Source organism: Procambarus clarkii, chromosome 22 (assembly GCF_040958095.1).
Source record: "Procambarus clarkii isolate CNS0578487 chromosome 22, FALCON_Pclarkii_2.0, whole genome shotgun sequence".
In the NCBI taxonomy this organism is placed as follows: domain Eukaryota; kingdom Metazoa; phylum Arthropoda; class Malacostraca; order Decapoda; family Cambaridae; genus Procambarus; species Procambarus clarkii.
This window is the reverse complement of record NC_091171.1, coordinates 8,065,682-8,092,233: the sequence shown is the minus strand read 5'-3', so window position 1 is coordinate 8,092,233 and position 26,552 is coordinate 8,065,682. Positions and strand designations below refer to the sequence as shown.

The 26,552-nt window shown below is 47.0% G+C and overlaps 1 protein-coding gene across 26 annotated transcripts in view; it reads right to left on the bottom strand.

Moving 5' to 3' along the window:
* LOC123756928 (ankyrin-2) overlaps nucleotides 1-26,552 on the bottom strand; it is a 982,618-nt gene that overhangs the window by 860,634 nt on the left and 95,432 nt on the right. For all 26 annotated transcript variants that reach the window (XM_069329388.1, XM_069329393.1, XM_069329412.1 and 23 more), the window contains exon 2: nucleotides 8,201-8,242. In XM_069329388.1, coding sequence (XP_069185489.1) covers nucleotides 8,201-8,242 — 42 coding nt within the window. The remainder of the gene's footprint in view (nucleotides 1-8,200; nucleotides 8,243-26,552) is intronic.

Below are 26,552 nucleotides of genomic sequence, written 5' to 3'. Positions count from 1 at the left end.
CTCTCACAACCACACTGCGGGTTACCTCTCCACCTCCACCTCCACATTACTACACTCAACCACCACAAAGAAGCCATGACTTCATAAAACCATGATGACACCACACGACGACTCCAGGCAAACAAGTGCATGACCGACCTGTTTACGTCCGACAAGAGTTGCAATATTCTCCAACGCTGGTATCAAAGGTTTGTCTGGTTTATTTCCCCTCACACACAACCCAGCCAAGAGTAGCGAGGCGTCACAACACAGTGATAATGGAGCCAAGAGTTCAGTGGCCGCGCCGCGCCCCCTGCGCTTCTCCCCGCGCCAGCCACGCCCCGCACTAGCTGGCAGCCTGGCTCCACCTGAGCTCCTCACCCCGACGACAAGGCTGGTGCTCCCGGGCCGGTAAACTCTTACACCCCACTATCTAGCCAGTCCCCCTCACCAACACTTAGTGTGAGCCCCTTCCTGGTCAGTCTAAACTTAATGGCCTCGATAATCAAAGTCTCAATACAAATCAGGATCCCAAAATGTGTATTTTCTCTATCTAGTAGAGGCGAGCTCCTAAAGCCATTAAAAACTACTATTGTGGTCCTTGCGCATCTACTCAGACAAAACTATAAATCCCAGCTTGTGTAGCCTACCTTCTCGCCTAGAGGTCTGGCTCGGTACTCACTCACTCACAAACAGGAGAGAACCAGAGAGGAGCAGAGGTACAAGAGGCATAACTAGAGAGCGCAGTATGGACTTCCAGCTACATGGTTGATCAAAACTCTTCCAGCAAGTATGAAACATATTGACGGAACAATGATGGACTTATCTTGAGGTTATCATAAGATGATTTCGGGGCTTAGCGTCCTAGCGGCCCGGTCCTCGTCCAGGCGTCCTTTTTGTTACACCCCCCAGGAAACAGCCCGTAGCAGCTGTTTAACTCCCAGGTACCTATTTACTGCTAGGTAACAGGGTCATCAGAGTGAAAGAAACTGGCCTTTTGTTTCTGCCTCCACCGGGGATCGACGAACCCGGAACCTTATGACTACGCATCCGAGGCGCTGTCCACTCAGCTGTCTGGCCCCTTGAAGAAACAATTAAACAAGTTCTTGGGAGAAGTGCCGGAGGAGCCGGGTGGTGTGTAGGTCATCTCCCACGAGGAAGGACGAACACCACTGGCCACCAGGGTCTGTCGGCCGCTCCCAGCAACACCACCACCCTCCCTTCCTCACAAGACCAGCCTCACCGCTCTACCTTACCAGTTCCTAGGATCAACGTCCCCGTGGCCCGGTCTCTGACCAGGTCTCCTGCTTGATGGTCCGGTCAACCAGACTATATTGTCAGGCTGCTTGCACTCTGACAATACAGGCTGCAATCTCACTCACACTGGCTGCAACCACTCGACAATCACGACTCGAGGAGAACTGTCAAAAGTGACTACAGGTAAACAACAGGTAGAGAGGCATATTGGTCTCCATACAGAGTGAATGTACACAGAGGCCCCAGTACTACTACCGGGTGCACATTATACAACCATGGTGTGTATACGTGATTGGCTTTGTACTCGCATGTAGGCGCGCATACGCGACTACAACAGCCCATCCTCAAGTTTGGGTAATACTCATAGGAAGAGCTCAGAATGTTTGGTAATATGTTTATTGTTTGTGATGTGTTTATATGTATGTATTAACACGATGTACTGAACGGGGTGAGAATAGCTTGAGCTACCTCATCCCTTTGTGTGTATTTTACATCAATAAACTTATTTCAATTTCATAGGAAGACTGAGGACTATAGTACATATACCGACGTGCAGCGCAATTGAAAAATATAAATCGGTACTATTGAATTTGGACAAACTGGAAAACTATTTTCTACTGAAGATGCAAAGACAAACATAATTTAACCTTCCTAGGCCTAATACACGATATCTGAGGCCTAATATACAGTAGTACATGTGTGTGTGCTATACCTGGCCTAGGAATATTTAATTTATTTTTTTAGCTTCATTTTTTGTTGGGACTGTAAAGTGAATAGTACAAAGTTCTACTATGTAATTGCTTAGAATGTCAATGTTTGTACTATGGTGCACATAGTACAAGGATGGGTTGAATACACCCACTCCTACCACATAATATATACACCCACATTGACGGTAACCAACACTTCTAATTCATCCCCACCCACACACACACACACACACACACACACACACACACACACACACACACACACACACACACACACACACACACACACACACACACACACACCCACACCCCCACCCACACACACACCCACACACACACCCACACCCACACACACACACACACACACACACACACACACACACACACACACAACTTTGTGTTTCCAAAGGACTCCTATATAGTAAGGAAAGAGAGGGAAGGGAGAGGAGGTGGAGGAGTGGCCCTGCTGATAAGGAAGGACTGGAGTTTTGATGAGATGGAAATTCCGGGCTGTGACGGATTCAGAGATTACATAACAGGAACTATAACAATGGGTGGACCTAAGATAATAGTGGCAGTCATTTGCAACCCTCCCTTAAATGACAGAAGACCTAGACAGGAGTTTGATAGGAACAACATGGCAACCATTAATATAATAGAGAGAGCAGCTTCAGTTGCCTGCAGGAATGGCTCAAGACTCTTAATCATGGGTGATTTCAACCATGGAAAGATAGACTGGGAGAATGGGGACCCACATGGTGGTGCAGATACGTGGCGAGCTAAACTCTTGGAAGTGGCAACAAGGAATTTTCTGAGCCAGCATGTCAAGGAACCCACAAGAATGAGAGGCAATGATGAACCAGCTAGACTCGACTTAATATTCACCCTGAATGAGTCAGAAATAAGGGAAGTCAAAGTTGAAGCCCCCATAGGAATGAGTGACCACAGTGTACTGACCTTTGAGTACTTGGTGGAGGTAGGATAAACTGGATAAGGATATCCCTTAACTGGAGGTAGGATAAACCTGGATAAACTGGAGGAATGGTCTAGAAAATGGCTGCTGAAGTTCAACTCTGGAAAGTGTAAGGTGATGAAATTAGGCGAAGGGAGCAGGAGGCTGAACACAAGGTATCATCTGGGAGGGGAAATCCTGCAAGAATCAAATAGAGAGAAGGATCTGGGGGTTGATATCACACCGAACCTGTCCCCAGAGGCGCACATCAAAAGAATGTCATCAGCGGCATATGCTAGACTGGCCAACATAAGAACTGCCTTCAGAAACTTGTGTAAGGAATCTTTCAGAACCCTGTATACCACTTATGTAAGACCAATCCTGGAGTATGCAGCTCCAGCCTGGAGTCCATACCTAGTTAAACACAAGACAAAGTTAAAGAAGATTCAGCGGTATGCCACCAGGCTCGTCCCGGAACTGAGAGGATTGAGCTACGAGGAAAGGCTAAAGGAGCTGAACCTCACATCCCTGGAAAACAGAAGAGTAAGGGGAGACATGATAACCACCTACAAAATTCTCAGGGGAATTGACAGGGTTATCTTGGTTATCTTGAGATGATTTCGGGGCTTTAGTGTCCCCGCGGCCCGGTCCTCGACCAGGCCTCCACCCCCAGGAAGCAGCCCGTGACAGCTGACTAACACCCAGGTACCTATTTTACTGCTAGGTGACAGGGGCACAGGGTGAAAGAAACTTTGCCCATTGTTTCTCGCCGGCGCCTGGGATCGAACCCAGGACCACAGGATCACAAGTCCAGTGTGCTGTCCGCTCGGCCGATCGGCTCCCTAATGGGTGGACAAAGACAAACTCTTCAGCACGGGTGGGGCACGAACAAGGGGACACAGGTGGAAACTTAGTACCCAGATGAGCCACAGAGACGTTAGAAAGAATTTTTTCAGTGTCAGAGTAGTTAATAAATGGAATGCACTAGGCAGTGATGTGGTGGAGGCTGACTCCATACACAGTTTCAAATGTAGATATGATAGAGCCCAGTAGGCTCAGGAATCTGTACACCAGTTGATTGACAGTTGAGAGGCGGGACCAAAGAGCCAAAGCTCAACCCCCGCAAGCACAATTAGGTGAGTACAATTAGGTGAGTACAACCCCACACCCACCCACCCACACACACACACACAACCCCACACCCACCCCCACACCCACACACAACCCCACACCCACCCACACACAAAGACGAAGCTGGAAAAAGTCCAAAGGTATGCCACTAGATTAGTCCCAGAATTTTTTTTTTTTTTTTTTTTTTTTTATTAACATATTAGGTACATCTGCATTAGTGCAGCTACCCTAGACTATATGAAGTGGAGTACAGTGTGTCAAAAAAAACTAACTAGGTGATGCTATAAAATCCCCATCACACAGGATGGTTAGTCATACAGAGGCATGTGATTAGCGGTCTGCACTGGCAGACTCCGGATGCATTTTGAGGATATCAACAACACAAGATTGAATAAGGTAGCAGTGGTAATACAAGTCCCCATCTCGCAGGATGGTTAGTCATACAGAGTCATGTGTTTAATAGCCTGCACTGGCAAATTTTGGGTATACTGTGAGGATATCTTCAAGAATACGAGAGTGAATAAAGTAATTGCAAAGCTCCAGGTACCTCATGCCAACTGGTCTGAAAGGTCTAATAATTGGGCATTCAGTGATGTAGTGCGGGAGATCATGCCGTAGTTCCTGCTCACAGAGTTTGCAACTGGAGTGCTCAGGATTGGGAGACCCGTCACCTGCAGCCACCTGCCACAGGTAACGGTAACCCAACCTGATCCTTGCAACCACTGTGTCGCACAGTCTAGTGGACGTTTTGTGCTGTCCATAGATGTAGGTTTCAGATCTGAACAAATCATAGCTTTTTATACTAGTACTTTCAGGTCGTTGGGAGTCAGTAAGTTCTTTCCTATCAGATCTGAATGTTTGGACCAATACAGTTTTGACAGCAGAGATAGGGATACCTAGATCTAATTCAACTTCAAACTTGTTACACGCTAATTTGGCTGCAATGTCTGTCTCATTATGATGGGTTATATTTATGTGTGAAGGTATCCATACAAAGGAAATTCGAGACCCTTTACTCTGTGCATCAATTAGGTCATTTATAATTGGGAGTATGAGGTTCTTGCTGTCGATCTTCCAAGAGAAGTTTTCGATTGCTTGAAGAGCAGACTTTGAATCGCAGAATATTATTCCTCCTCCAATATTTTTTAATGTGCTGGTTGCTAAATGTAATGCTGCTAGTTCTGCTTGTGTGGAGGTCAGCCAGTTGTTTAGCCTGACACTGACAGACTTTGTGCAAATATTATTTCTATAGAACCTACATGCCGCTGCAGTCCGTCCAGTAGAAGACTGGACTGAGCCGTCGGTGTAGACACAGTGCTCGTGAGATCTTAGACTCTCGATGGAGGAGGCAATTGTTTCAAGAGTGACAGCTTTGAGTAGAGCAAGATTCTCATTATCTTTCTTGGTGACAGGTGTGTATGATACTTGAATGGTGGGGTACAGATAAAGAGGAATATCAGAGACTGGTAGATTGCACTTAAAAGGAATGTTAAGTTTAATGAGATTGTAAGCATTGTTTCTCAGCCAATTATCATAAAAGGAGTGAGTTGGTATGTCGGCACCAGTCAAAAGGGTGTTAACAGCACTAAATAATTTGTCTCTGAGCAATGTAGGAGATGTAGGATCTCTCATGACTTTAAGACAGAAGGTAGTGTTAACTTGCATTATTCTCTCTAGTATGGTTGGAAACTTCAGTTCTTCCCTCATGTTGATGATTCTTGTGCATCTTGGGGCACCAAGAATTATCCTCATGGCCTCGTTCTGTATTACTTCAAGTTTGTCCAACACAGAGGAGGGGAAATTAATTAAGTGCAGAGCATTATAATCAACGAGAGATCTAACAAACATCATATAGAATAGTCTAGCATATTTAATATTGATACCAATATCCTTACCAGTAAGTGTTCTCAATGGTTTTAGTCTTTCTTTTAACCTACGGTGTAGATCATTTACAATGTCACTGTTAATACCAACTCCAAGGTATTTGTGCTGCCCACACGTTTCAATGTTCTGGTTGTTGACCTTGAAAGCTATAGGGACATGAGTTTTCTCTTTGGGATGGAGAACTCTGGATTTAGTTATAGAGATAACAAGACCACATTCAATGCTTTTAGCAGCGAATGAATCAAGTAGAGCTTGCAGTCTAGTTTGGGAATTTGCAACAATGCATATATCATCGGCATAACAAATGACGGCTTCGTCAGGTAGTGTGGGAATATCAATTGTTAATTTGTGCATCAGAACATTGAACAGTGTGGGACTTAGCACTCCACCCTGGGGTGTACCCAACTCAAAGGGTGCACAGAGTTTACTTTTGACCCCCTTGAAAAGGACTGAGGCGGTTCTGTTACTCAGGTACCCCCTGAGCCATGTCAACAGTCTTCCCTTAACTCCAAAAGAGGCTAGCTGTTCTAGGATTATTTCTTTGTTTGCTGTATCAAAAGCAGTTTGGAGATCAATAAATGCCGCCCGAGAGTTTGGTCCCCCTCTGATAAAATACTCAGCAAAGCAAGTTTGTGTGCTTCTTCCAGGAAGGAAACCATACAGGTTAGGGGCAAGGTGGGGCTTGATTTGAAACATTAGTCTGTCGAGAATAATTCTCTCAAGAACTTTGCACATGCACGACGTCAGAGAAATGGGTCTAAATTTTTGTGAATTAGGCTTGGGTATGGGTATTATGAGTCCCTGTGTCCAGCGGTCAGGTAAAACACCCTGCCTTAGACTTTGATTAAACAATTCTAGCAAAGGGCTATTTGGCAGCTCAGCAAGTACTCTCATGGTGTTGTATGTGATGCCATCCTCTCCAGGAGAGGTAGCCTTACCTTTCTTGAGTGCATTTTTAATTTCAAAGGGGGTTATGCCATAGTTATCATCAGGCCCTATTTCACTACAGGCAATTTCAATATTGAAGTTACGATTTATTTTAGTACTAGCCAGATAGTTTTGCACATCTAGGGGCAGGCTGCTTATACTAGCAGTGCTTGCATATTGCTGAAGCAGCATGTCGGCATAGTCTACAGGTGAATGGTGATCAAGCTGACGACTGCTAGGACGAGAAATCTTTTTAATTTTATTCCACATTTGGGATGAGGATGTTGCATGATTGATGCCTTGCAGAAACTGTTCCCAGTGCTGGTTATACACCTGTTCCTTTAGCTCTCTAAACTCTCGGCTGGCTTTAAGAAATATGTTGAGGGTGTCAGCTGTTTTATGTGTTTTATACTGCTCAGCTAGGAATAGAACTCTGTCATGCAGGGGCATAAGGCGTGAGTCAGTGAACCACCTCTGTCCCTTCCTCATTGGTTTGGGTCTTGCGGATTTTACAACATTGTCATAAAAAGCGGTTACTTCAGTGACCAGGTCCTCATATAATGCATTGACGGTAGTAAAGCAGTAAGTGTTATACCATTCAGAAACACTTACTGCTTTACTACCGTCAATGCATTATATGAGGACCTGGTCACTGACCAGGTCCTCATATAATGCATTGACGGTAGTAAAGCAGTAAGTGCCCAGAACTAAGAGGCATGAGTTACGAGGAAAGGCTGCGGGAAATGCACCTTACGACACTGGAAGACAGAAGAGTAAGAGTAGACATGATCACAACCTACAATATCCTCAGAGGAATCGACCGGGTAAACAAGGATAAACTATTCAACACTGGTGGGACGCGAACAAGGGGACACAGGTGGAAGCGGAGTACCCACATGAGTCACAGGGACGTTAGAAGGAACTTACTTTTTCAGTGTCAGTAGTTAACGGATGGAATGCATTAGGCAGTGATGTGGTGGAGGCTGACTCCATACACAGTTTCAAATGTAGATATGATAGAGCCCAACAGGCTCAGGAACCTGTACACCTGTTGATTGACGGTTGAGAGGCGGGAGCAAAGAGCCAGAGCTCAACCCCCGCAAGCACACTTAGGTGAGTGTACACCCATACACCCACACCACACACTTGCATTCTTACTCATCACCCCACTCACCCTCCCCTGGCCCTCCCACTTTCCACACACTTTCCATGCATTTCCCTCACCCCCCCCCCTCCCCCATCCCCCAGGCACAATCCCTCTCGCCTACACTTCCTGCGTGGGCGTGACCGCGCCATGAGTGACGTCATCACTGTAGTACTGACGTCAGCAACGTAACTGGCGATGACGTAGTGACCTTACCTCTTTCTTCCAGGGCCAAATCGACTTCGAGCCTCGCCTTACCTGTAATAATAAATAATATGTATTAATAAATAATACCGAGACATACAATATACACCGACATACAATATATCATAACTTCCCTAGAAGACATCAGTAGGCTGCAGACGTCTTCACGCTCAAGTGGTAAATGCAACTAAAGGAACACAAATGTACAAGCTTAAGTTGAGGAAACTGTGACACAAACTTATCACCAAAATAATGGATTTTGGTGAAAGTGTTTGTGAACGAAGGGGGGGGGGGAGGAGGGTTAAGAACGCGAGAACTGCTCAAGAAATGAGGAAACTGCTCGAGTCGTATTGGCAGTTTCTATTTATATCCAACCACATCCTTCATACGGGCTGTGTTTAACCTGTGCTTGAAACACTCCAGCGACCCGTTATCAATTATGTTGCCAGTCAAATCATCGTATTTCATACAATTCCCAACCCCCGTTTTCAAGCCATTTTTTTCCCCCATTTCTTTTCTAAATCTTATTTTATCCAATTTACATGCTCTGTACCTTATTTATACACCTACCTTTCATCCATCTGCATACTTATATGGTGTCTGCCCTTACTGTAAGTTTTGTGGCGGGCGAGGTTGAGCGTCCCCGAGGCCTGGTCTCCCGCCCGGCCTCCTGGTCCACTCAACCCGTCCCCCAACCTAATACTTCACGTATTAATATATAAATAAAACATAATATTGACGTTTTATTTTAATCAGCCTCGATTGGTTGTCTGGGTTTCTGGATTTCTGAACGCTTGAGGAGTGTTTATCCAGTTACCTCTTGTACACAGTTAAGAGGCGTGTTCAGTAATGCCATATACTTACACGGTGTTGAAGGGCCTTAATAAGCTCTTCATGTTCATAGAATTTTTTGTGCACTTATTGCATCCGTACTTTTCAATGGCGCAACTGTGCACATTCTGCCAGGCGTCCAGGTATCGCGAGGCGCCGTCTCACTCAGCACATTTGGAAGAAGTTCCTCTAATATTTTCCAGATGTGAATTATGACCTGTGGCCGCCGTCACTCCCACCACCTCGCCCCAGTCCTGGCAGCTCTTGCACGAGGGATACCTCATAATAATCTATAGCTGGGAAATGTTAGAGGAACTTGTTCCAAATCCAATCCAATCCTCTAATTGTGTCACTCACCTACTTTATCACCAGAAAGTCATAATGCGTATTTTGAAAAAAATTATATAATTACTTTTTGGAGTAGCCTAATACAAGACATAATAATTCACACATACCAATTTTTCTTCTTGGGGTAATCTTATTCTCTAATTGCTTATGCCTGACAAGTATTGAAAATGGTTATTGTTTCCCCTAAACTTTGCTTTTGTGATCAGGACAATCATGTTTTAAAATGTATTCATTACCAATGAGAAGGCGGGCAAAGTTGAGCCTTTTCATTCACAAAGTCAGAAAAAAATGTATATCAATTACAATTAACATGTGTTCGTACTAAAGTTATTCAGAAACGACTGCAAAAATAACTACAAAAGTTTTCGAGACTTACGATTATACGCAACAACGATCACAAACACACTGATCCAAGTATGCCCAGGAACACGATTATACTATAAATAATTGTCACGAATGGTAGCACAAATGTAGCCGCCTCCCACGACGTTGTGGTCATGTGTTGTAAGTGCCGTACATCCCCCGGTGGAGCACTCGCCTTGCTCCTCGAGTACGGCCACATTTTCCCCTTCAGTTTATGGGGATGAGCATCAGGGATATGGACTGTGAAGGACATCCTGCAGCCCACTGTGCCGTAGTTCTTCAACACTCTCAACCAGCTCCACAGTTTTCGGTCCTGTTATTGTCCAAGAAGCCCCGAACCACTGCTACAAAGCTGTTCCAACCAGCTTTTTCCTTCCTTGAAGGAAAACGATAATGACGATCCTTCCACTCCAGGATCTTCATTATCTGAGGTCCGACGAAGATCCCGGCTTTGACCTTTGCCTAAGACAGCTTAAGGACGAATCTCTCAGCCTGACGTTTGAATCACAGCCTGGTTGATCAGGTATCAACTTCAATTAAGTTGTGATCTGGGTAACAGGTATTTGTAATCATCATGTTTCTGATCAATTCATCATTATTGGTGAAAATGAGGTCCAGCGTGTTCTCCTTCCTAGTTTAACCGGCACTTCTTGCAAGAACTCTTGAATACATCCACCCTTGTTCCGGCAATATTTCTAATGCTTGCTGGGGTGTTGAACAGCGTGGACCTCTGATGTTCAGTGTTCTCTGATTGTGCCTATGGTACCTCTACTCTTCACTGGTTCTATTTTGCATTTCCCACCATATCGCTCGTTCTAGTATGTTATTATTTTACTGTGCAATTTTTGGACCTTGCCTTGACCTGTGTGCAAAAAAACGTTCATTACAACACACAGGAGAAAAATATATATCAAAGGAATAAAATATAACCGAGGCATCCTAGATTAAAGATGCAAAACAAGACGAAAGTCTAATGACCAGCTCCTGAGCCTTAAATCATCTGGAGCCACCCAATCTGTTCACCTTAACTAGATCAACACAATTCATCTTCTCTCACACTGAGATAACATCACTAAACATGCATGGATGTGACCCAGAGCGTCTGGGCCTTCACCTCGTGTACACAACATACACCCTTACAACTCTACTGATAAACACTCCTCTTGTTTACACCTCATTCGTCACTGTCACACACACACACACACACACACACACACACACACACACACACACACACACACACACACACACACACACACACACACACACACACTTTCAAAACGTTATATGACAGTGCTGGGAAGACGGGACACCACGAGCGTCTCTCTCATCCTGTAACTACACTTAGGTAATTACACACACACACACACACACACACTAGGGGACGTGTGTGTGTGTGTGTGTGTGTGTAAGGGCCCCACACGCACTAGGGGACACATGTGGAAACTGAGTGCCCAAATGAGCCATAGAGATACTTGCTTGTTGGGATTCTGGGAGTTCTTCTACTCCCCAAGCCCAGCCCGAGGCCAGGCTTGACTTGAGAGTGTTTAGTCCACCAGGCTGTTGCTTGGAGCGGCCCGCAGGCCCACATACCCACCACAGCCCGGTTGGTCCGGCACTCCTTTGGAGAAAACGATCTAGTTTTCTCTTGAAGATGTCCACGGTTGTTCTGGCAATAATTCTTATGCTCGCTGGGAGGACGTTGAACAGCAGCGGACCTCTGATGTTTATACAGTGTTCTCTGATTGTGCCTTTTAAGCACAATCAGAATTTTTATAAATAAAGAGTAAAAATAAGGAGTAAACAATAATAAATAAAAAAAATTATAACAATAAATTAGAATAAAGAGACATTAGATTTTTTTTACTGTGGGGCCTGATAGCTGAGTGGACATCGCTCTGGACTCCTAATCCTAAGGTCCGGGTTCGATCCGCGGTGATGGCAGAAACAAAATGGACAGTTTCTTTCACCCTGATGCCCCTATTACCTAGCAGTAAATAGGCACCTGGGAGCTAGACAACTGTTACGGGCTGCTTCCTTGGAATGTGTGCGCGCGTGTGAGCGTGCATGTGTATACTCACCTATTTGTACCTGCAGGATCGAGCGTTGGCTCTTGGATCCCGCCTTTCTATCCTGTTGTTTAAGGCAATGACTCCTGTCCTACTTCGCTATCATACCTAGCTTTACAGTTATGAATAGCCTTTGCTTCCACAACCTGCCCCTTTAGTTCATTCAATTTCCCCGCTACTTCCACGCTAAATCTTAAACTTTCTAACATCCCTATGACACATTTGAGTTGCCAGCTTCCACCTATGTCCCCTTGTTATGTTGGTATCCCGTGTGAGCATTTCCTTTATTTCCACTCTGTTAATCCCCTAAGTATTTTGCATGCTGCTATCATATCTCCTCGCCCCCTCCTATTTTTCTAATGTCGTCGGGTTCAGTTCCTTCAGTCGCTCTTCGTATCCCATCCCGTGCAACTCCGGGACTAGCCTCGTCGCAATTTTTTTAACCTTTTTTAGTTTCCTGATAAGTTTCTTTGGGTGGGGACTCCATGATGAACACACAGACACACTCACTACGAATCCTGGGGGGGGGGGAGAGAGAAGTGGGAGGGGAAGGGAGGAAGAGAGGGGAAGAAGGGAGGAAGAGAGGGGGTAAAAGGAGAAGGATGAATAATATGCAAGAGAGGGCGTGCAATATCCCCCCCCCCCAGCAAGAGAGACCTGAGGTGCCCAGCGCTGAGAGACGGACAAGACGCTCCCCACTATCATACCTCGTTAAGGCCCTCTCCACGACCCTTCCCATTCACCTTCAACATTTCATTTCACTATTCCCACATTCTTCCCATTCACCTCTGTGTTCGCAATGTTGTCTCTTCAAAGCACTGAAAGAACGAAACTCTTGAAAATGATGGCGCCCCAATGATTATAATGATGCATTTTTTAGCCAGATTTATTCATCTAGTTGTGCTTGCGGGGGTTGAGCCCTGAGCCTGTTGGGCTCTATTATATCTACATTTGAAACTGTTTATGGAGTCAGCCTCCACCACATCTGGTTTGTCTATTTCGCTCGAGATGTGAGATAGGGGGAGAGATGGGACTGGTGGGAGAGATGGGGTAGGTGGTAGAGATGGGGTAGGTGGGAGAGATGGGGTGGGTGGGAGAGATGGGGTGGGTGGGAGAGATGGGGTAGGTGGGAGAGATGGGGTAGGTGGGAGTGACGAAGCATGGGACTGGGAGAATACCTGAGAGTCGTGAGGGTACCTTTAGCAGCAAGGTAACCTTACGTTGCCGCGAGGATACCCATGCGAGCCCGGGGCACCTCACGATTTCTGGGGGCGGTCTTGGCGAGAACCTTCATAACACTGGTAGTGGCAGCCTTCACCGGTGTACCCAGCTGCTTCACACACCTCTCATGACGGGGCCAATGTTGATATAACCTATAATGCTACCAAAACAATCTTTTGGAAGAAAACCTGGCAATAAAGACAAACTGTAGCACTGGACGACCCCTCACAGTGGTCAAGAGAGACCTCTATAAACACCTCCAAAGGATACCTGATCAACCAGGCTGTGATTCATACGTCAGGCTGCGAGCAGCGGCGTCCAACAGCATGGTTGATCAGTCCAGCAACCAGGAGGATTGGTCAGAGACCAGTTGTTGTTTAAGATTCAGCTTCTAGGAAGAAAAACAGAGGCCGGGGCCGCGGGGACGATGGTCCTTGCTATCACCGCACAACCCGTTCTCGCAAATTTGTAAAGTCAATATTGACTTATTAACTACGTGCATAGGTGATATACTAAACATAATAGATACCCTTAAAAAGATTCATAGAAAACACCGACCTTACCTAACCTTGTTAGTATCTTAAGATAAGCATCTTATTGCTTCGTAATTACAATTATTACTTAACCTATACCTATTATAGGTTAGGTAATAATTGTAATTACGAAGCAATAAGATGCTTATCTTAACATACTAAGTAGGTTAGGTAAGGTCGGTGTTTTCTATGAATCTTTTTAAGGGTATCTATTATGTTAAGTATGTCACCTATGCACATATTTAATAAGTCAATATTGACTTATTAAATTTGCGAGAACGGGTTGCACCGCAAGGCAAGGTAGGATAGATAACCATATCATTCTTTGCAGGTGACACCTGAGTGACCTGACCACCACCACCTGGGCAGCAGAAAATAACATGATGCTTAACAGTGATTAATTCCAGGTACGGCAAAAATGAGGATCTTAAACATAATACAGGGTACATAGCACAATCAAATGTGCCCATTGTAGGAAAACAGCATGTCAAGGATTTGGAAATAATAATGTCCGACGACCTAACGTTTAGGGAGCATAACCAAGCAAATATCGCGTCAGCCAGAAAAATGATAGGATGGATTCCAAGAACTTTCAAATCCAGGGATCCCATCACAATGGTTGTACTCTTCAAATCACTTGTGTTGTCCCGTCTTGAGTACTGCTCAGTACTCACTTTCCCCTTCAGAGCAGGAGAGATTGCTGAAATAGAGGGAATACAGAGAACATATACGGCACGCATAGACGAGATAAAGCACCTAAATTATTGGGATCGTCTCAAAGCTCTCCAAATGTACTCACTAGAAAGGACACGAGAGAGATACCAAATAATATACACATGGAAAATACTGGAGGGCCAGGTCCCAAATCCACACAGTAAAATAAGAACTTACTGGAGAGAACGATATGGAAGAAAATGCAGAATAGAACCAGTGAAGAGCAGAGGTGCCATAGGCACAATCAGAGAACACTGTATGAACATCAGAGGTCCGCGGCTGTTCAACGTCCTCCCAGCGACTATTAGAAAAGATGTCCACGGTTGCCGGAACAACCGTGGAAATCTTCAAGAGAAAACTGGACTGTTTTCTAAGAGAAGTTCCGGATCAGCCGGGCTGTGGAGGGGCAACCCGTTCTCGCACTTTCGTATAGTCAATATTGACTTATTTAATACGTGCATATGTGACATACTAATTTATTGTGATTATTTTAGTTTACCTTTTAAAGCTTCATAGAAAACATCGACCTTACCTAACCTTCTTAGTATGTTAAGATAAGCATCTTATTGCTTCGTAATTACATTACTTAACCTATTATAGGTATAGGTTATCTTGAGGTTATCTTGAGATGATTTCGGGGCTTTAGTGTCCCCGCGGCCCGGTCCTCGACCAGGCCTCCACCCCCAGGAAGCAGCCCGTGACAGCTGACTAACACCCAGGTACCTATTTTACTGCTAGGTAACAGGGGCATAGGGTGAAAGAAACTCTGCCCATTGTTTCTCGCCGGCGCTTGGGATCGAACCCAGGACCACAGGATCACAAGTCCCGCGTGCTGTCCGCTCGGCCGACCGGCTCCCCAAAAGGTTAGGTTAAGTAATAATTGTAATTATTATTACATATATACCTATACCTATTATAGGTATAGGTTAAGTAATAATTGTAATTACGAAGCAATAAGATGCTTATCTTAACATACTAAGAAGGTTAGGTAAGGTCGGTGTTTTCTATGAAGCTTTTCAAGGTAAACTAAAATAGTCACAATAAATTAGTATGTCACATATGCACTTATTTAATAATTCAATATTGACTAAGAAAGTGCGAGAACGGGTTGTGGTGGGTATGTGGGCCTGCGGGCCGCTCCAAGCAACAGCCTGGTGGACCAAACTCTCACAAGTCAAGCCTGGCCTCGGGCCGGGCTTGGGGAGTAGAATAACTCCCAGAATCCCATCAACCAGGTCGGAGATCGGGCCGTGGGGGCCTTAGATCCTCGAACCTCCACAGTGTAGACACAAGGTGGGATTATCATCACACAACACAGCGAACCTCCTCACTGATGTAAACCAAGTCGTTCAATGGGCTACGGAAGACAATGTTTTTACCAAAGTGTTCCTGGACTATGGTAAAAGTGTTCCTGGACTATGGTAAAAGTGCTCCTGGACTATGGTAAAAGTGCTCCTGGACTATGGTAAAAGTGCTCCTGGACTATGGTAAAAGTGCTCCTGGACTATGGTAAAAGTGCTCCTGGACTATGGTAAAAGAGAAGAAATCAGAATGGGAACCACATGGAACGAAGTTAGACCACACTACATAAAGAAAATGACGTGGGGGTAATCATGTGGGAAAACTTTACCCTTAAAGAACACAAAATAGCTGTCACTGCTGTAAGAAAATAACAGACGCGATAAGAAAAATCTTTCAAACATGAGATACCAGAAAAAATAACACCTGGAAAAACACCTGTTTAGGTTCTGTGATTAAATTTAAATTTTTTTTAAATTTTGCCCCGAGGGGCGAGTTTATTGGGCAGCGCCACTCATCTTGTGAGTGAACATACCGCCATAGCAGAATGTACAACACTCCCCAATAGGAAGAAAACCCGCTGGGTTGTTCATCCTGTCACTTGTACCCAGACACAGCTGGGACTTGCTTAACTGTCTCAAGTGAACAGCTCCTCAAACAAGAAGATTAACATTTATCAACCCTTAAAAGCTTACGTTATCTTGCGGGTGCAAAATGGGGAAATCTTTTAAGAACAGTATCAATATTTGACAAATAGTGTTTTCCTAACTCAAACAATGTGGGGTTTATTATTCTACAGTTATTCCTAATGTCTCTCAGGTGTTCACATTCACGTAGATAGTGGTCAAGGCGGTGTCCATCACTCTCACGACAGATTCTGCAACTTCGCTGATCAACTGTTGTTTCCATTCCAAATCTCCATGGATATTTGTATCCAAGACGGATTCTCGCTATTACAGATTCTCTCACTCGTCGTCCTCCTCTTCGGCCATACTGATTGGGATTGCCAGCTGCAACCATGTTGTACCATCGTACAGATTCACTGGTTTGTGCTTCTATCCTCCTTTCCTCAGTTACCTTGTCACGGTGATGTTGCCTGATAATACCTCTAATTTGTAGTTGAGTCTTGGGTATGAAGTATTCAATATGGTCTCCTTCAGCGCCTTCAGCAGCCAGCACATCTGCTCGTTCATTCCCACATATTCCAACATGGGAGGGGATCCACAGAAACTTGATGACTCTTCCCTGATTGGTAAGTACTCTCACAGCTCTCTTGATTTCAGCGACTATTGCAAGATTTTCTGCCTGATTTTTACTTAGGCTTTGCAGTGCTGCTTTTGAATCGGTGCAAATCACTGCACCATTAGTGTTCCGTTCAAGAAACCTTAACGCCATAACAATGGCAGTTAGCTCTGCTTGCGTTGAAGAGGCATAGTTCTCAATACGTGCTTTTTCTTCATTTCTGCGTTGGAAGGTATTATCCTTGATTACCGTGTATGCTGCACCAGCCCTGCCATTGATAGGATTAGATGACCCGTCAGTGTAGATTTGATCTAGTTCATCTCCGGCTTCTTTATAAATGTCCTCGAGATACTTGTGCCTCATTTCTTGTGGTATCATGTTGGATTTTTTCATTGCCATTTCATTGATGATGATCTTGCATGAGTCATCCTCCCAGGGAGGTAACCTCTCTACAGGCAGGAGCTCACGGGCTTGCTCAAGCAGGTGAAGCTCTTCAAGGTAGCAGACTGCTCTGTGATGCCATTTTTTGCTTCTCCTGTTTCCCCCTGAAAGTAGCACAGAGCTCAGTTGTTATTCTTATTTCGTGGCGACCATGGCCCGCCAGGAGTGTGGACCTGAGGTGGAAATTTGGCCGGCCCCAGCACTTCCCACCACCATCTTCAGGGGCTAGCCAGGTGGTGGACTAGCCAGGTGGTGGGACTAGCCAGGTGGTGGGACTAGCCAGGTGGTCTTCAGGGGCTAGCCAGGTGGTGGACTAGCCAGGTGGTGGGACTAGCCAGGTGGTGGGACTAGCCAGGTGGTCTTCAGGGGCTAGCCAGGTGGTGGGACTAGCCAGGTGGTCTTCAGGGACTAGCCAGGTGGCAACAATGCTCAATTTAAACACCCGCCATAATTTTGGGGATTTACTTGGGTATATTTTTAGGTTCATACCAATACAATGAGGCAGTCTGCGATATCCAATGGAAACCTATACGAAAAAAATTAACAGAGAAAATAGAAGGGATCACTACCAGAAATATTTAATAAATTTTGGAATTACGGTCCAACATCAATTTAGGAGACATGCATTGATCGTATGACAAACTAATAAATATTTAAATAGAATTTACAGTCGTAAGAACTAAGTGATGGAATGAAGCAGGTTATCCAGGTTGCTGTATGCCAGGTGTATATATACACTACACGTGCTGTCTGAGTGAACCGATAATGGGAGGCTCCGCTGGCTCTCACGTCTGCTGTAGGTGGCAGTTACACCACAACTAAGAATGATGGCGGGTCACACAGCGGCTGGTCCTCGTCGGGAACGACCAGCCAATCAACGTACAGCCCACCAACGCTTCCTTTTGATGTAGATTCTGGCTACTGCTCGTCACCTAACACAACTGTTAAACTCGACCCCCGGCGTTAAGACACACTACCTGGAAAAGTTTGATATGATCAGCGGCCCAGTCACTGCAGGATTCATCAAGCATTTACGCTGCCGCTGACGAAACCTGGACCATACCTAGAGAGGGTTCTGGGAGTTCTTCTACTCCCCGGGCCCGGCCCGGGGCCACGCTCGACTTGTGAGAGTTTGGTCCACCAGGCTGTTGCTTGGAGCGGCCCGCAGGCCCACATACCCACCACAGCCCGGTTGGTCCGGCACTTCTTGCAGGAACTTGTATTCAAGAATAATTTAGACATCCCTCTTTGTTCCGGCAATATTACTAACGCTTGCTGGGAGGGTGTTGAACAGCCGTAGACCTCTGATGTTGAGTGTGTGTTCTCTGATTGTGCCTATGGCACCTCTACTCTTCACTGGGTCTATTCTGCATTTGGTGACTTTGTTTACATTTATTAAGCAGTTTATGAGTTCCGAAGTACTACGAGGTTGTTTACAAGAACTTGGATTGTAAAATTTGAAAGCCGTTTAATAAATATAAACAAAGCCGCTATGACTATGTAAAGATGTACTGGTTTCACAAGTGGTTATGTAAATGTTTGGTGAATCTTGACCCTGGCCTCCTGGCTGACCAGGATATTGCACGCCTCCTGCACAACGTCTTCACTGCTCTGTCAATCCGTGATTTTTCAATATTTTATCAATAATAATTAAGAATCACTTAACTAATATTTATTACATTCGTAGTGGGCTAAGTACAATTGTTCTATCGCAGTACATTAGTCTGTCATCAATGCTTTTACTTAACTCTCACAGAGCCTTTTAAACCAGACAAACCTCTTAAGCCTCTTAGTCCTGTGACAAGCAGGATAAGCGCTCAGCCCGACACTGCGCATCACCACCACCACCACCAGCTGGCCAGGCGCAGCATTACTACACAAGTACTATCACCACCTGGCTAGATCCAGCATGCTACATCAGCACCAGCTGGCTAAACTCTCCCAGCACCGTAATCAACACTCCATAACACACATGACCAGCAGCAGCTGAGGTGAGCAATGATCATAACTCGTAGCGCTTGTCTTCACCATGTAAGCTGGAGTGTGTACGCAGCTGGCCCCTAACTCACTCAAGCTCCTGCTGCACCATTACCGCAGCAGGGAGGACGAGTCTCAGGGGGAGCGGAGAGAGCATCTTGACAACACGCCACGAGAATATACCATCTCTCAAGCAGGTCTGGCCCAAGTCTGGAAAATATTCGCAAGGGTCCAGCAGCATAGTAAAGCAGCGGGACCCGGGGATGCTTCAAGTTCTATTGTTTATGGTATTAATTTTAAAAGGCTTTATGGTGCTACTTTGCAGAATCTGCCGCATCTCCTAATCTCGTATGGCTCAGGAAGTTCCACCTTAAAACACTTGAGCAGGCAGGATAGATACATTTATGAGCATTTATAAGTGATCTGCGAGAATGTCTGGCGTTGTGAGCACACGGAATGATCTAGTGAGAGATAGCAGAAGCTTTACCATTGTTTGAGATGAAGATACCACAAGAAACAAAGGGTCGAGAGGACAGTAATTGTATTAGAAAAACAGTTAAGGTCAGGAACTACCATTCAGCGGTCTACAATCATAATTCAGTCAGTGCATCACGTTAAACAAACACTATGGCCCATATGGCTCCCATACACTATGGCCAAGTTAGCCGCCTCACCGAGCGAGGCTGAAGTTACACTCTGGCTAACCCAACCCGCGGTCTCTCCTCCTCCTATAATCCCAACCCTGAGACGCCACTTGCACATAAATCCTGCCACAATCCCACAATGGCCATATATATCCCTAACTAATCCCCAATTCCCATGGTAAACCACGCACTCTGAAATACTGACCCCTTCCGCCCTCACCGCACGGCTGAAGCCTTTACTGGTATAAAGTAGAAATAGTCTAAACTACACTATCCTTTTGAGATCTATCTTTTAGTCTCGATAAACTTACTTGTCTCCCATGCAGCAGGATATCTCGTGCCTCCCCATGCAGCAGGATATCTCGTATCCACCATGCAGCAGGATATCTCGTGCCTCCCCATACAGCAGGATATCTCGTATCCACCATGCAGCAGGATATCTCGTGCCTCCCCATGCAGCAGGATATCTCGTATCCACCATGCAGCAGGATATCTCGTGTCCCCCATGCAGCAGGATATCTCGTGTCCCCCCACGCAGCAGGATATCTCATGTTCCCCCATGCAGCAGGATATCTCATGTTCCACCATGCAGCAGGATATCTCGTGTTCCCCCATGCAGCAGGATATCTCGTGTTCCCCCATGCAGCAGGATATCTCGTGTTCCCCCATGCAGCAGGATATCTCGTGTCCCCCCATGCAACAGGATATCTCATGTTCCCCCATGCAGCAGGATATCTCGTGCCCACCATGCAGCAGGATATCTCGTGTCTCCACATGCAGCAGGATATCTCGTGCCCACCATGCAGCAGGATATCTCGTGTCTCCCCATGCAGCAGGATATCTCGTGTCTCCCCATGCAGCAGGATATCTCGTGTCTCCACATGCAGCAGGATATCTCGTGTCTCCACATGCAGCAGGATATCTCGTGTCTCCACATGCAGCAGGATATCTCGTGCCCACCATGCAGCAGGATATCTCGTGTCTCCCCATGCAGCAGGATATCTCGTGTCTCCACATGCAGCAGGATATCTCGTGTCTCCACATGCAGCAGGATATCTCGTGTCTCCACATGCAGCAGGATATCTCGTGTCTCCACATGCAGCAGGATATCTCGTGTCTCCACATGCAGCAGGATATCTCGTGTCTCCCCATGCAGCAGGATATCTCGTGTCTCCCCATGCAGCAGGATATCTCGTGTCTCCCCATGCAGCAGGATATCTCGTGTCTCCCCATGCAGCAGGATATCTCGTGTCTCCCCATGCAGCAGGATATCTCGTGTCTCCCCATGCAGCAGGATATCTCGTGTCTCCCCATGCAGCAGGATATCTCGTGTCTCCCCATGCAGCAGGATATCTCGTATATCTCCATGCAGCAGGATATCTCGTGTCTCCCCATGCAGCAGGATATCTCGTGTCTCCCCATGCAGCAGGATATCTCGTGTCTCCCCATGCAGCAGGATATCTCGTGTCTCCCCATGCAGCAGGATATCTCGTATATCTCCATGCAGCAGGATATCTCGTGTCTCCCCATGCAGCAGGATATCTCGTGCCCACCATGCAGCAGGATATCTCGTGCCCACCATGCAGCAGGATATCTCGTGTCTCCCCATGCAGCAGGATATCTCGTGTCTCCCCATGCAGCAGGATATCTCGTGTCTCCACATGCAGCAGGATATCTCGTATCCACCATGCAGCAGGATATCTCGTGCCCACCATGCAGCAGGATATCTCGTGTCTCCACATGCAGCAGGATATCTCGTGCCCACCATGCAGCAGGATATCTCGTATCCACCATGCAGCAGGATATCTCGTGTCTCCACATGCAGCAGGATATCTCGTATCCACCATGCAGCAGGATATCTCGTGCCCACCATGCAGCAGGATATCTCGTGTCTCCACATGCAGCAGGATATCTCGTGTCTCCACATGCAGCAGGATATCTCGTGTCTCCACATGCAGCAGGATATCTCGTGCCCACCATGCAGCAGGATATCTCGTGCCCACCATGCAGCAGGATATCTCGTGCCCACCATGCAGCAGGATATCTCGTATCCACCATGCAGCAGGATATCTCGTGCCCACCATGCAGCAGGATATCTCGTGTCTCCCCATGCAGCAGGATATCAGGTTAACGTAGCCTCGCCTGCCACTTGTACACGCAGTAACAGCAAGCGGCGCCACAGACCTACAATCTAGCGGCCAAACACGCTCCAACACAGTTTAATAAGCATTTGTAATGTTGATTAAAACGTTACATCAACGTCATTTCCCTTGATTTGCCCTGAAGGCTGGGGGGGGGGGGGCGGAGGTAAACAATTTGCTGCGCGTTATGTAAATAAATGCTCCACATGGGCCTGAACCTCAAGGGTACAGGGGGTAATGTTGGGATATTGTCCTCTCTCTCCTGTGGGTGGTCGGCCGCCTGCTTCAATACACCGGGAGCCTAACCCGGCGACACCAAACCTGACAGGATAACTCCTCCAGGTCACGTAACATATACAACCTTCAAACATAATTTCTTTGTAAAAAATAATATACTGACCAAAATAATGAGGAAATTCATATTCTTCGAGGATAAGTATTCTCGTTACTTATGAAGCTGGCTCTAGGAGGGAGGGAGGGAAGTGAAGCTGGCTCTAGGAGGGAGGGAGGTGAAGCTGGCTTTAGGAGGGAGGGAGGTGAAGCTGGCTCTAGGAAGGAGAACTCTCTAGAAAGGAGACGAGAGAGATACCAAATAATATACCTGGCCCTCCAGTATTTTACTGGAAAATACTGGAGGGCCAAGTACCAAATCTACACAGTAAAATAACAACATACTGGAGTGAACGATATGGAAGGAAATGCAGAATAGAACCAGTGACGAGCAGAGGTGCCATAGGCACAATCAGAGAACACTGTATAAACATCAGAGGTCCGCGGTTGTTCAACGTCCTCCCAGCGAGCATAAGAAATATTGCCGGAACAACCGTGGACATCTTCAAGAGGAAACTGGACTGTTTTCTAAGAGAAGTTCCGGATCACCCGGGCTGTGGTGGGTATGTGGGCCTGCGGGCCGCTCCAAGCAACAGCCTGGTGGACCAAACTCTCACAAGTCAGGCCTGGCCTCGGGCCGGGCTTGGGGAGTAGAACAACTCCCAGAACCCCATCAAGCTCCCAGGTATCAACCAGGTAGGAGGGTGGGAGATGAAGCTGGCTCTAGGAGGGAGGTGAAGCTGGCTGTAGGAGAGAGGGGGGTGAAGCTGGCTCTAGGAGGGAAGCAACCACACGGGGAGCCTGATCTCAGGCCGGTCTCGGGGAGTAGCAGACCTTCCGAGACCCTCAACAGGTAAAATCCAGGTATACACATACGACACTTCAGTGGTCCGTCACAGACGGCTTTTACCGCCAGTGTTCACCAGAGGCAGGCGTCCGGAGCGACTTGTTTTACCACAAACAAGTTCCTTCCCGCCCGCAGTAATTAAACGGCCCAGACACTCCTGGTTGGGTACGGGGGCACCCGCACCACACTCCAGCCCTCTGTTGCCCCGTCTGGGTACTAGCTGGGCACACTAGTCAGCACCGGGTACTAGCTGGGCACACTAGTCAGCCCCGGGTACTAGCTGGGCACACTAGTCAGCACCGGGTACTAGCTGGGCACACTAGTCAGCCCCGGGTACTAGCTGGGCACACTAGTCAGCCCTGGGTACTAGCTGGGCACACTAGCCAGCCCTGGGTACTAGCTGGGCACACTAGCCAGCCCCGGGTACTAGCTGGGCACACTAGTCAGCCCCGGGTACTAGCTGGGCACACTAGTCAGCCCCGGGTACTAGCTGGGCACACTAGTCAGCCCCGGGTACTAGCTGGGCACACTAGTCAGCCCCGGGTACTAACTGGGTACACTAGTCAGCCCCGGGTACTAACTGGGCACACTAGTCAGCCCTGGGTACTAGCTGGGCACACTAGTCAGCCCCGGGTACTAGCTGGGCACACTAGTCAGCCCCGGGTACTAGCTGGGCACACTAGTCAGCCCTGGGTACTAGCTGGGCACACTAGTCAGCCCCGGGTACTAGCTGGGCACACTAGTCAGCCCCGGGTACTAGCTGGGCACACTAGTCAGCCCCGGGTACTAGCTGGGCACACTAGTCAGCCCCGGGTACTAGCTGGGCACACTAGTCAGCCCCGGGTACTAGCTGGGCACACTAGTCAGCCCTGGGTACTAGCTGGGTACACTAGTCAGCCCCGGGTACTAGCTGGGTACACTAGTCAGCCCCGGGTACTAGCTGGGCACACTAGTCAGCCCTGGGTACTAGCTGGACACACTAGTCAACCCTGGGTACTAGCTGGGCACACTAGTCAACCCCGGGTACTAGCTGGGCACACTAGTCAGCCCTGGGTACTAGCTGGGCACACTAGTCAACCCTGGGTACTAGCTGGGCACACTAGTCAACCCTGGGTACTAGCTGGGCACACTAGTCAGCCCTGGGTACTAGCTGGGCACACTAGTCAGCCCCGGGTACTAGCTGGGCACACTAGTCAGCCCCGGGTACTAGCTGGGCACACTAGTCAGCCCCGGGTACTAGCTGGGCACACTAGTCAGCCCCGGGTACTAGCTGGGTACACTAGTCAGCCCTGGGTACTAGCTGGGTACACTAGTCAGCCCCGGGTACTAGCTGGGCACACTAGTCAGCCCCGGGTACTAGCTGGGTACAGTAGTCAGCCCTGGGTACTAGCTGGGCACACTAGTCAGCCCCGGGTACTAACTGGGTACACTAGCCAGCCCTGGGTACTAGCTGGGCACACTAGTCAGCCCCGGGTACTAACTGGGTACACTAGTCAGCCCCGGGTACTAGCTGGGCACACTAGTCAGCCCCGGGTACTAGCTGGGCACACTAGTCAGCCCCGGGTACTAGCTGGGCACACTAGTCAGCCCTGGGTACTAGCTGGGCACACTAGTCAGCCCCGGGTACTAGCTGGGCACACTAGTCAGCCCTGGGTACTAGCTGGGCACACTAGTCAGCCCCGGGTACTAGCTGGGTACACTAGTCAGCCCTGGGTACTAGCTGGGCACACTAGTCAGCCCCGGGTACTAGCTGGGCACACTAGACAACCGAGAAGTTAACATTTACGTGGTTAAGTTGGACCTGGGATGGAGGGATGAGGCAAACACTTGCCGCAGCGTCTCGTGCACAAACGGCTCTGCTTATTATTATTAACATCTTTATTGACAATTAATTACAATTTTGCCTAATCTTAGGATTTCAATTAAGTCTTATTAAAGTGAGGATAATGCTGGCATTCACTGTCACGCAGGACAGAGGGTCATACATAAGACAATAGGTCTAAACTGTAGGCTGAAGTACATATATATCATGGTTACAATCAATGTTTTAATGTATGAATATATGAAAACAACTGCTGGAATTGTTCGAACAGTTGGCTGATGTTTGCGCTTGAGCAGTGAAACAGGGCACTCAACTAACTTACAAATCACCAACAAAACAATTTAGCTTCCAGTCATAAATACATTATGTTATAATAAAGAACACAGGATTCACTACTGAAATCTATATTAATTTTTTGTAACTGCGAATAGAAAATGTTGATAGTCGCTAAGCACACGGAGTTGGAACCCCAACACACAAAGCATTATATACACTGTTTAAGAGATACAGTAAACACATTAGCTATGAAGCCAAGAATACCGTATCATCGGCACCACCTGCAAGTCTAGTGTGAACGTCAAGAACACACTCCTGACGATTCTTGACGAGTGCCAATCGTCAAGATTGATTGACAATCATCTCTTGATGATTCCAAGGTTGCTGCCTTGGCATCCCAGGCCGGCAGTACACAACGGAACAACCAAGTATCACAAAACATGGGCTAAGACACGGACGCAAAAGTGACAGTCCAAGCAGCGAGCTACGATGGGTAATGAGAGGAAATGTGGTGAGTGAAAGGTGCTTCAAGGGGAGAACAGGGCTGAGGAAGGGGGGGGGGGGTAGTGGGGGTGAAGGTTTAGCGGAGTGGGCGTGGCATCTGGCCAACCTGACCCGGCAAGAGTATTATTAGTACAGTACTTACATGCCAGATCCTACAGTTACAGCCCCGCTCCTGTGCCAGGTAAGTCCACTACGGGCTCACCATAGCCCGTGCTACTTGCAACTTTTATCTCAAGTAGCTGAATGTAAAATAATAACAGGCAAGACCTTGTGTTCCTCCTGGATGTACTGTTGCTGCTGCTACAAGTCTACAACTACTGCTGATGGTCTGCCAGCGTTGACAAGTACATGTTGACAAGTACTGGTGCTGGCACTGTTGTCCTGATAATCCAGGTAATGCTGGCACTAGTACACCTGCTAATGCCGTGGCTAGTAATGTTGTTATTACAAGTACTAGTGTCATCACCACTACCTTCGTCTCTAACGTTACACCAAACATCTGGTTCCCTCATCTTCAATGTTCTAAACTATATACAAAAGAAGTAAAAAAAATCTGAAAACAGCGTTCGTTATAGCTTAAATCTCCCCCCCCCCTTGCATGACATTAGCCTTTCCCACACGCAACACAAACAACACAACGCGCGCGCACACGCGCGGGACATGAAGACAGATGACACGTCAGAAAGAACTTCGGCGTGAGAGTTGCAAATAAGTGGACTATATTGGTTTAGATTATCGACACCAACCCCACACAGCTTTAAG